Genomic DNA, 12168 nt, shown 5'->3' on the forward strand with positions numbered 1-12168 from the left:
GGCGCAGCAGGATAAATTAGCGTCAGATTCTGACCGTACAGTTGCTACCAACCGTGACTGGAAGGATTTGTTCCAATCCTCTAGCTCCTTGAATATGGTTATACTATAGAGCAGAATCGATTGACAACGGGTTAGGCGCCGGGTCACCGTTCTACTGCATCAAGTCGACTAGAGTTTGTAGTTCGTCTGTGCACATCTGTTGGCGCAGCCTCTTGTGGTCTACTTGTACGTAGGTCTATGGACCCGGGGAAGCCGCGCGGTCAGTGTCCTTGGCGTATCGCGGCGTGGATTCTGGGCGTGGAGCCTGGCGCCAGTTGGCGCCGACACCTACGAGGCCGCCCGGGGCGGAGAAGAGAAGACTATGAGATCTTCTCGTTTGGAAAAAGGTAGCAGCGTCCCTTCCCCCGGTATATAAGATGGCCGCTTGATCTCTTTCTGATAGAAGGGACGACATCAGCTCACGCGACGTTGTGCCTTGCTTCTCTCGGCTCTCCACTCCCGCATAACACATTCTGCACCTATATAACTCGCGTCGTCGCCATGAAGTTCAATATCTCCGTTCTTGTTGCCGCATTCGCGGCCAGAGCTCTGAGTGCGGTGAGACTCATTACATCCCTATAGCCTTCTGGAATTCTAACTCATAGTTCCAAAGCCTACGCCTGCAAACCTGGACACACGAGGCGATTCCGTCAATGAGCCCCGCAATGAGCTTAGTGGGCGTGACACGGGCAGTGGAATGTCCCATATTGATGGACCATATGTGATCGTTGTGGACTACAATAAGCGTTCTGTTAAACGCGTGCCCGCGGAGAACCTTGGAGGCAACAACAAGCACCAGAAGCGCGATGATAAGCAGCACATTGATGGGCCATATGTCATTGTCGTCGATTATAACTAGGGGCAAGCAGGATTGTATATCTCAGAGCAGTATCGCAGATAAATATATGAGATAAACAAGACTACCAAGCCCTCGAGTTGCCAGTGGGAAATAGGAAGCAAAGGACAGACTATAGTGACTTGAAGGCCTTACGGCTCCATATACTTGCTAAATTTTGGTTGAGCGACGGGCATCTATATATACAATACAACCACAGTAGAATAAGTTACTGCCATCTGATCAAGATAATAGTAAACTTCATCATCAAGCCGCTCAAGGTCAGTGAAGCCGTAGCATAAACTATATATCATCATGCCAGCATGCATCCATAACGGTCCGTACCGTTTCGAACCAGTTCCCCACACCAACGGATCGCGAGAAGATGATACTACACAGTGCACAAACATGGTTCGCTAAAGCAGTAGCTTAATTGATTCTCTTGGTATCATTCATTCTATGCTCTTCGGTCCAGGCAAAAACAGCCGAGTAATCCCTGCAGTGGTGTTGGAAACCATACCCTGAGCTCCCATGATCAAGAGGTGGCTTGCCAAGCCACTCTAGCGTCGTATCCGCAGTGCACATAATGTTTTGACGCAAGTAATCAAAACAGTGACCGAGATGACGAGCATATACGTTGTCAGTTGAGTTGTCCAACGCCGCGTAATATCCAACACGCATCATATACTGAAAACCAGACAAGTTAGTTAAGTACACGCGGAGGCCGTGACGCCTACATGAATCAAAACGCGAGCGTCTGAGGTGAGTGTTACTCACAAGGCAGTGAAGCTGGTGGAAAACGGATACCATAGCCTTGGGTTCGTGATAATAGTCGTCCAGGCCTGGCATGGGGTCAATGGCTGAAGTGTTTCCGACGTTGACGAACCCTTTTCCTCCTATACATCTGCGTGAGCCTATAAACCACTTGAGGCGCAATGCCGACCAGGAAAGGAAAGAATACATACTCGGTATCAAGTCAGTCCACGCCGCTTCCGCGTCGTCACTGAGCCCTGAGCCATATATACTCTGGTACGTGAAGATTTTTTTGATGGGCGTCTCTGGGGGAAACCAAGGCGGGAGCTTTTTCGATTCCAATGCTGGCCCCGTTTGAAGCAAAACCACCAGTACACCCAGGAGGCCCGCATTAAGCAAAGCTAGAATGGCAATGGCCCAATACAGACACCGAATCTGTCTCGTGGTCCTTTCAAAAGACCTCTGTGTAACTTTGTCGGGTATTTTTGGAGACCAAGTGGGAGAACCCGAATCCAGAAGGGCTTGGCCTTCGTCTAGGCGGCCCTCATAGGTAACGGTCGATGATGTACGCCCAGGCGAGTGAGGCGCTGATGCTTCGGCTTCTTCCATGGTGATACCAGTTATCGAGAGTGTCCACTGGCCACCACGCAAGTAAGCCCGTCGGCTGCTCACCCAGACAGATCAGTCGTTACCAACCAAAGGTACAGTACATACTGTGGAGGACTCAATCAATGTCAGATTACGGCCATACGTCTGGTCTACAGAGTAGCTCCAGTGCTTAGTTGCTCTCGGAAAGAAAGAACCACTGGTCTCGACGTGGCCCGCAAGGGAGGCGCGTCCCGAGGCGCGGCGTCCAACTGGCGCCAGCACAGGCGATGGCGCGCGCCTCATGGAGTGGCGCCACGCGAGGCGCGCAAAAAGTGAGATAGCGCGCCTGGAAAAGATGTGTTTGTGTGTGTGTGTGTGTGTCAATTCCTTTGTGCAGCATAGTAGTCTGACTTTGTATTCGATGGATCACTCGGGCAGCCCGGGAGCTAGTCGGCACGCACAGGGTAGCTACCTGTACAGAACCCCTTGTACGCGAGTCTCCAACATTAAACAGCACTAGTTGCCGCATAGTTTCTTCAATAGACTATGCACCTCCATTCGTGCCTTGGATCTTGCCGAGTTTCCTGAGGACATTCTCTGTTATAACCGCAATATCATTTCTGAAATCGTTCCAGCCCAAGGCACAGTACCAACTAATGCTCCCAACAGAGAAGACAGAGCCGCCGCCACAAGTTTCCCAATACACCATGTCCGACCGGATCGAGTCTGTTTGGGTTCCAAGAGTCTTAGTCATTGGGAATCCACTGTCCTCGGGGAATAGACCAAATGTGTCCGGATGACCTGTAGACGAGGCAAGAATGATGGCATTAGCAGGAGAGCCATAACCGATGTCCATACGGTCGATTTCGTCCGCGGAAGCACCACCACCGAAACCTCCGAGGGCATTCTCCCCAAAAACAAGCTCGTCATGTGTGGGGAGCTGTTCAAATATCCAGGACGTTATGTTGGGATACGCAGCTCTGACGCCTGACTTCATACGGTATGGCACGCCTAGACAGTAGAGGCGACTGTGGTAAGCCTGGCGGTATAATAGCGAGTTGATGGAGAACTTGGGGAACTTACCTGGGCCTGCTCCTTCTCCACAACATCCAATGCCAACAAGATAATTAGCAGCTCTTCCACGATCCCGCCAGAGACCACCGACATGGCCATCTATGGCGTGGTGTCTCTCGCCTGGCTCCTGGTAGGATGTTCGAACACCCTGACCGCCGCGCCTGACCTCGAGGCGATGCGGGCGAAGTCGATCTAATGCAGATGACCAATAAAAGCCGTTCCCTCCCATGTACATTAAGTTGCCACCACCTCTCAGATATTCCTCATACGCTCTGTACGATTCCAGAGTGTGATACTCCGGATGACATCCTGTAATGACGGCGCTATAACAATGAAGTGCCTGGACACCGTTCATATGCAGGTCATGATCTGTCACCACGTCGTATGGGACTTCGAGTCGTTCTAGGAAACCTTGCATGATGAGTTCTGCGCTGAGCTCTCGCGGCCGATGGCCTGTCCAATTGATATAATTGGGCCGACAATTTAGTAAAGGCCGCTTGGCAGAGGAGTACATGACAGCGCTTCTGTCCTTATGGACGTCATAGCAGGATAAGCCTAGATCTCGTCTGCGGTCTTGTTTCCCGAACGTCTCGTCCTTGTAAAACTCCAAAGACTCTAAGCCACCTGGTATCTCGGCACGAGCGGGGCTGTCAATGTCAAACTGGTGCTCATTGGCATAGGCGAGATAAGTGAAAGTTGACATCACCAGTGCGACTTTAGGTTCTTTCTGTATATAAATTAGCTACGGAGTGGGCATGTAGAATGTTCGAATTACCTGGGAGTTGGCTTTCTCGGAAGGTCTAACAAAGAAGACAACTTGATCGCTGACGGTAGAGGCTGTGATCTCGATTTCTACAGCATAGACGCCGGATCTTGCATCCGCGGGTACCTTGATGGAGAAGTCCGTATCCCAATCGGCATCATCCAGGTCATCCTCGTGGAAATGAATGGCACCATATCCGCGTGGGCTTTTGGTCCAGTCTGTTTCTGCCCCATCCCAGCGAAATCCCTTCACAGCTCGACTTGGAGCATTGACAAGGATCCCTGTCCGGTTGTTCCCAGTGGTATCGATGATCTGGTCACTTGGAATGTCCACTGAGAAATCGTAGCAGGCAAGCCTTCGCGGTCTTTCGCCAACCGCTTCGACAGTCACTGTGTCCAGACGTCCATTGAAGTAGTTGGAAGGCCTAACACGCGGGATCCCATCTAGTTGTTCCTCGGACTGGGAAGCCGCCAGGTGGAGCTGGGTGGAGGACGATACGCTAAGAGGCCTGTCCAGGCTCACCTGGAGTGAGATTGGCTTCCCTGCAGGCTCAAGAGTATGGACCAAGGGTGTAATGTGCAGGTTTAGCAGTTCTCGGCAGACTGTCAGGTCAATCTTCGTCCACCTTCGATGCGCCGGAGAGAACCCTGACATGATCCTCTGGACTTTGTCGGCTTGCCCAACCAAGATGTCGAGGGTTCCTCGCGTGTTAAGAACAACCGCGACACCGGACCGTGTAGAGGGATTCAAGGTAGATACCAAGGCTTGCATGTGGTCACATTTGGTGAGCCAAGGCTGCACATAGAATATGAGCCTCACCCCATCGTCGATTAACTCGTCCAGGCCAATATCGGAGATCACGGCATGTGATCCTGGATGTGCTAACTGAAAACGACCAGGACATACCCCCGCTGGAATGCCATGAATCTCTTCCGAACGCTGTTGGGGTCCATTCAAGCATTGGGTTCCTTGAAGCACGCGGACGATTCGGTACTTGAACTCAGGTTCCGTGCAGGAAACCTACCACAGTTCGTAAGTATCACGTAGGAGTCTCTGCGGACTTAGGGACCCTAAGCAGCAGTGGCGGACACGGCTTTCGGGCATAGTTCACCTTGATTTCAACTTGGTCCCCTGGATCCACGATCCACGGTTGGGCGTATCCAATAATTTCCGCGGGATACCCAGAAGGAGTGGGACATATTGACCCCATGATGAAATGGTTCTTTGGCCAGGCAACGCACAATTACCATAGCACGGACAGTATTTTCAATCAGTATCCCTTTATAGGCCAAAGCATGCGGTAGAGGACATCTTGCACTAGGGCCCATGAGTTCAATGTTAAGAGCCCCCGCACGGTCCAACGGCAAGTACAGTAAGTCTGTTCCAACGCCACGGCGATTTCCCTTTAACCCGGCGACACGCCGATCAAACACCGAGCAGCGTACCCGTTGGCGCGTTCCTTGCGTGTTGACCAACAGCAGGCGCAGACCGACTCGCACGGCAAAGCACTCCACTCAATGAACATGATGGATGTTTGACTGACGGCGAGATCTGCCGTAGCACATGGCCGCACACATTGTCTGTGTCGAAAACGCACTAATCCTCATCCGCCAAATCGGCAATGGCTTGTCAGTTTGTTTACGGTGAAATATTGTACTGTGCTCCAACTCGTTTGCCCCGGTCGATCACGATGGGGCTTGAGGGGATAATGAGGCGCATTGTCAGGCGCGCGGGGCGACCGGTGCGAGTGGGCCAGAAATTGTTGTCACGTACTCGCTCACCGCTTCCCCGTTGCCCAGCAAGCCAAGCTTCCCCTCCGTGCGGAGTCCCAGCTTGCCCGGCCCTGACAAGGACCCGCTTCCTCCGCCGTTGGACCGGTGCACGTGATTTTGGTCACCTGACGTTATCTCCACTCTCAACCTCGAGCCGTCTTGCGATGGCTTCCCATATCAATCTCGATACGTCAACTATCCGCATCGACTTTCCACCGTGCGAAAGTGAGGTATGAAGAGTAAACTTCTGGCGAAGCGCTCTTGATATCTCTTATCATCGGTTGACCCTGGACAACTACCCTCGTGAATCATACTGCGTTGACATGGTGAATACTAGTGGTGAGGATAAGGCTCCATTTCGACGGGGGCAGCAGAAGACGGGGCAAGCTTGCCACAACTGCCACTTGCGCAAAGTCAAGTGCGATCTGGTAGTTTGCGGCCAACCCCCTTGCACGAGATGCTCAGAGCTGAACGTGCTATGTCGTCGATTCGCGAGGAAGCAGCGAAAGGGACGCCTCCTAAGAGCTGTCATTGAGTCCACATCCATGTGAGAAGCGCAGGCAAGGTCATGCCTCGAACCAAGGAAGCTGACATGACGACCCGTCTTAGCGAATCGGAAGGGTCGGGGTCTGACCAAGCCCAGGACAATGCAGTAGGCGCCTATCCAAAGGCTTTCGACTCCCTCGGAGAGGGAGACGATCCCAGACATCTCGTCGTGACTGGCTTGGGGGACTTCATGAAACAAAGTTCAATTCTCGTCGACTTTCTATCCCAGGACTTCTCCCGTCAAAGCATCAACGGCTATCAGGTGACCTTCAATGACAACTACAGCAGCATCGCTCGTATACTTGGCGACGAATTTGGTCGGGGTTTTGAAGCAGGAATTTACCATCATCGTGATGCACCCTTCGTCGAGACATCTCAAGGAGGCTTACCAAGGACTTTGACAGCTGCAGAGAGAGGTGTGCTCGAGCTTCAGGGTGCCTTCGTTCTCCCGAGCCAGACGATTTCTGACAGTTTTGTGACCGCGTTCTTTGATCGTGTCTATCCCGCGCTTCCAATTGTCAACCGCTCGGAGTTCATGAGGCGCTATTATACCATGGGATCCAAAAACACGAGCGTATCCCTGCTGTTACTGCACAGCATCCTGCTTGCGGGTTCGACTACCTACCAGCACCCTGATCTTGAGCTTCCAGCTTCGGAGATTTCCAGGAGGCTATACGTTAGAGCAAAAGCCCTAGTGGAGAATCGCTTTGAGCAAGACCGCCTTATCCTTGTCCAGACTCACCTGCTCTTTAGTACCTTCGCGTCGGATAGCTGCGACGATACTGTGCAGAACATGTGGTTGTCTATAGGCGCCGCCGCGCGAATTGCACAGGTAACACTACCCGAAGATAGGTCCTGTGATGAGGAATATGACTCATCACCGTGTCGATAGGGCCTGGGGATGCATCGATCGCTGGGGAATGCCAATGCCGGGCCGCCAATGCGGCGGGCCTGGAAGCGTATCTGGTGGACACTGTTCATACACGACGTAAGTTAAAGGAGCCCATCATCTTATCCGAACACGAGACTCTAGCTACGCGAATAGACTTTGTGCTCCTTCGAGTAAGTGCCAAGGGCCCCCCAGTGAGCCAAAGCATACTAAACAATGCCCACGACAGATGGGGTCGACCACGAGCAATGTGAGTTTGTTCTGAATATACTATCGCAACCAGCGCTAACGGCCCGAGTGAAGACACTTGGATGACTGTGACGTGGAACTACTGGAGGACAGTGACTTTGACCTTGAGGATACGGGCGCGCTTCCCAATTCAGAGGCAACTCAGTTCCTCAGATCAGTTTGCGATCTCTGCTTTATTATTGGAGATTGGCTGAATCTGCTCCGACCTGGAAGCCCGTGGAACAAGTCCCGAGCCAGAGACGAAGCTCAACGGGAGCGAGAGTCTGGAACACGCAAATTCGTCGATAGGCTTACAACGTGGCATCAAGGCATACCAGCAAGCCTCCAACCTCCACCTGCACTCAGAAACTTCAGTCTCTGGGCTGCAACGCTTCACATCGCCTATTGCGCGACAATGCTCCGTTTCGCAGCCTTATTATCCGATGGGATGGAGACGGTGCATGTCATGGCCAGCCAAATTACAGAGACATGCGAAGATCTCAATTCTCATGGACTGCTCTACTCACTTTGGAATTTCGGAATCCACGAGCTTGATCTCGCCATGGGCCAACACGCCCGCCAGGTCAATAGCAAGAACAACGACACAGCGACTTTGGCCCTTACGAAGCTCCAGAGGGGACTGCCACTAATGAACTTGCTATCGGAACGAAGTTCTGTGGCTGCCCAAGGTTCTGCCTTCTACGAAAAGCTCGTGGGACGCGCTGTAGGCTGGCTGTTGGCCGAAAGTGACGGTCAACGTGGCGGCGATCAGTGTCCACATGAATCGTCGGACGAGCCGGGTCGAGAGCAGCCCGTACAATCTCAAGTAACACCGCTGGTACCTGACTGGATATACGACCTCGACCTACCCGATTTTGCGTTTTCGGATTGGGTACCGCAGACTAATCATCCCTGGGGTTGGGACATTGTTGAATGAGGATACATCAAGTATACACATTATCTGCACCTATAGCGACTCTCATAGCATATCTAGGGGCCATACGAGGCAATTCCTTTCTTTTGCTACATTAGTCTTCTTGAGACCTTTCGAGACGCACATGTGTTTCTACACCTAGTCTGTTTGCAGCTGCTGCAACCGGGCGTTTATTTCCGTTGCTAAAGGCAATGCATGAAGAGCCTTGAATACATGTACTTTCAATGCTACTCTGCAACCTTATGTGTCCACTCCTTCCTGACACTGCTACCCGTGAGGATGTCGAAACTTTGATAGAAAGCTCATCTAAGACGTCTTGTGTCCAGATGTCATATGCTTCTCCTCCTTCAATTCGGCTTCTGGGTCAGCAGCCTGCCTCGCCATCAGCGCCTTCTCCACAGCTTCAGGAACCACAACCATGCTCTCAAGTAAGTAATTTGTTTCTTTCATGTAAACCGCGATGACATAGGCCAAGCAAAAAATGCCACAGGCATACAACACCAGTTGCATGATGGCCTGGTCGCGATGGCTCATGCCCTGGGAGTCAACGACGAACGAGACGCACATGCCAAGACTGACTGTTCCTTTGAATGCTCCAGCATAGCGTGCGCATAGCCTCGGGTCGTTAGACAAACAGGCCAATGTCCACTGTACCGTGATCTGAAAGCATGCGTAAACAATCCCGAACAAGAGATACAGCACAAAGGCCGCAGCAAATGCGGAATCAGTCCAGTCAACAGCGACTGAATTGTCCCTATTATCTATGTCGTTCTTGAGGATCCAACCTAGCAAGCCAGCAGTAGCTGCTAGCGTAACCGTCCCTACAATGGCGACGCCGATGAAGCCCCGTGTGCGGCGGGAACTGATTCGTTGGTTGTCCATGACCCATGCTAAAGCTAATGGTGTAGGGATCATGACAACTTGAAAGAGCAGGTTGCTTAGAGATCTTGTGCGAAGATTGAAGTACCGAGCTGCCGCAAGTTAACTCCAGACCGGTATGCGAAACGAGGCTCCCCAAAATGAACTGACCATTGATACTGCTGACAAGGGCCAGGCACATTTCACCCACAAACATGGCCGGCAGAAGAAATAAGATCTTGGGGTCTGTCATCACCGAGAACACGCCTTTGACTTCTTCAATAACGGTCGGCTCCTTGAATATGGCGATGTGTCGCCCATCATCTCGGACGACATTCTCTGGCTTAATGATAAAGACCAGAACTATGCCTATGGCGCTGTACATATTGTTAACCACTAGCCTGACAAGGACAACGGAGACATACAAGCACATGATGGCAATGAAAGCAATGTAAACTCCTGACGAGACGCCGATCGCTTCTGTGCTCTGATAATTCGCAGAGAACGCGATGATGGCCCCCACTGTACTACCGGTTGCAGAGAGTACCCACTGAATAGTGATGTACTTTTTGGACATCGTCAGTCCAAGATCTCAAGTCGGGGTAACGAGCACGTACCTTGGCTTTGTCCTTCTCCTCTGCATAGGCAAACTGAATGAATCCTGATGTGGTCCAAAAGAAAGCCGCGCCAACCCCAAGTAGGCCACCGGCTACAATTCACTATTAGCATCTCCTCTGATTCTGTTGCGACTGTGCTGTTGGAAGTCTTTTCTCAGATCGACAACGTACCAAAGAGTGGAAAGGCGTCGTGACCGACCCGATCATAATACCACAGAGATCCAACATAAAACGGATAAGTTATACCCCCAAGAGCTCTATGAGTCAATTAGATGCATCAGGTCTCAGATAGCTACCAGCATATACACTCACGCGGTGTACTTTGGGCCGAGAAAGTTCAGAATGGAGCCGCTGCACCACCCAACTACGGTGTATACGCCGTAGAGGATTCTTCGATAACAGTCAGATGATTTCAACGAATGGTCTCGCTACAGAGCGGCAATAGTGGCAAATTACTGACGCATTAGTTAGAGAAGCGACTCTCTGGGACGAAGGTCGGCCACCACCGGCTCCAAGTCCTGTTAATGCCAGATATATCCCAGGAAGGCAAAAGAGAATTCTGATTAGCATATATTAGCAGGCTTAACGTAGTTGCTCCTGAGAGTAACTAACAGTCCCATGATGACATTCTGATTGAAGGGCCGCGACAGGCGCAGCTTATTCCGATTGAAGATTGGGCCACCCATATTTGCTGTGCTGCTTGACTATACAGAGAGTCGTTCGTGGCAGTTGAAATGAAGCCCCGCCACGGAGATGGTTTGTGACATGGAAATTCTATGCCTTAAATAAACCTCGAACCTGCTTCTTTGCTGCCACGGGGAAGTATCCACGAAGCAATTCGATCTAATTCTGTATCACTGGGATCCGTATTCCTTGTGTGCTGGCCGTTGGTTCGTTGGTCTCGTTCCAACCAACTGATGAGGAAAACCAGGCCAGATTAGCACTGGGCACAGGCGCACTCCGCGCAGCCCCCGATCCAGTTGGCTTATGGCCGACCAAACGCCGTCAACGGGTGTTGGCGGGGACATACCCTTACTAGTTAGATGACCCCTGGGAGCCTAACTGATGCACCACTGGTCCAGCCATACAGTACTGCATCAACAAAGTGTTGTTGGATCCAAAAACACTCGGGAGCTGGTCGGCGTTTCATCGGCGCGGCAGTCTGTAGCGACTACGACGAGTGCCTGTTTCTGGACCACATCCAAGTCGGCGTGCAATCAGTTTCCCACCACGGGTTACGGTCAACCACTCGACCGGTCGGCTAAGAAAGTGGAGCTTTGCTGTAATCTGGAGTTGTCTGACGATGTCTCTATTACGTAGAATGTATAACACTATACCGGGGGGGTATTTAATGCTCAGTGTGTCCCAACATGCACGGTTGTTCTGTCAAACAGGCGTGATAAATGGCTGGTTGATTCATTAAAATGCCAACGACGAGCGAAACAGAGGCCCAAGGCCAGGCTAATGGCAAGAATATCCTGGACATTAACGCTAGTATCCTACCACCCACTACCGCCTTTGAAGATGCATTCATTTCTTATGAGCGGCTGCACAAGGCTCACAAAGCCGAGTGGCCTCCCCGACAGAAACTTAAGGTTCCCGAATTCTCCCCTGATGCTGACCCCAATGACATTGTCGATGCCCTGAAGCGGGTCGGAGGATGCATCGTTCGCGGAATCGTTTGTCAGGAAGACATTGCACAAATGGAAAAAGACATCCGCGTCTCACTCGAAGCAGACGAACCCTGGAATGCATCTACATTTTTCCCACCTACCACTCGCCGGGCATTCGGGTTGATTGGCAAATCTCGGACATTCGCATTGTCAGTCATTGGGAACGACCTATACCAGGCGGTCTGCGAGGAATTCCTGACCACGAAGTCGTATCCCTATTACGGAAACCGCGACGTCCTCAATGTATCACCTCCTCAGGTGAACAACACCATTGCATTCTCTGTCCGGCCAGGAAACAGCTTCAATCAGCCACTGCATCGGGATGATGACATACACTACGCAGACCGCCCTCGAGTGGACAGATATCCTGATCAGACAAATGTGCGGGAGTACGGCATTGGCTTTTTCGTCGCGGGTACAAGGACTACCAAAGCCAACGGTGCCACACGCTTCATACCCGGGAGCCACCTTGAGTCTACGCTGCAGCCACCAGACGAGGCATTCGCGCAGTACGCCGAATTATCGCCTGGAGACGGATTCATAATGCTGTCAAGCTGCTACCATGGTGGCAGTGCTAACACGACACAAGATGAGGAGCG

The 12168-nt window shown here is 51.7% G+C and overlaps 2 protein-coding genes across 2 annotated transcripts; one reads left to right on the plus strand and one right to left on the minus strand.

Annotated features, from left to right (window-relative positions):
* Positions 1–540: 540 nt before the first annotated feature.
* On the plus strand, positions 541–898 carry PLICBS_007907 (uncharacterized protein; the record flags this gene model as incomplete). Its single annotated transcript, XM_018328143.2, has 2 exons — positions 541–597; positions 653–898. The coding sequence occupies 2 exons, from the start codon at positions 541–543 to the stop codon at positions 896–898; spliced, it is 303 nt and encodes a 100-aa protein (XP_018173276.1).
* Positions 899–9896: 8998 nt separating this feature from the next.
* Positions 9897–10582, minus strand: PLICBS_007908 (uncharacterized protein; the record flags this gene model as incomplete). The annotated part of the gene is made up of 4 exons (XM_018328145.2): positions 9897–9988; positions 10068–10153; positions 10209–10286; positions 10509–10582. Coding segments are annotated over 4 exons (330 nt in total), but the record flags the coding sequence as incomplete, so codon positions are not given.
* Positions 10583–12168: the final 1586 nt, after the last annotated feature.

The sequence above is a fragment of the Purpureocillium lilacinum genome (assembly GCF_023168085.1).
Source record: "Purpureocillium lilacinum CBS 284.36 DNA, scaffold_5, whole genome shotgun sequence".
In the NCBI taxonomy this organism is placed as follows: Eukaryota; Fungi; Ascomycota; class Sordariomycetes; order Hypocreales; family Ophiocordycipitaceae; genus Purpureocillium; species Purpureocillium lilacinum.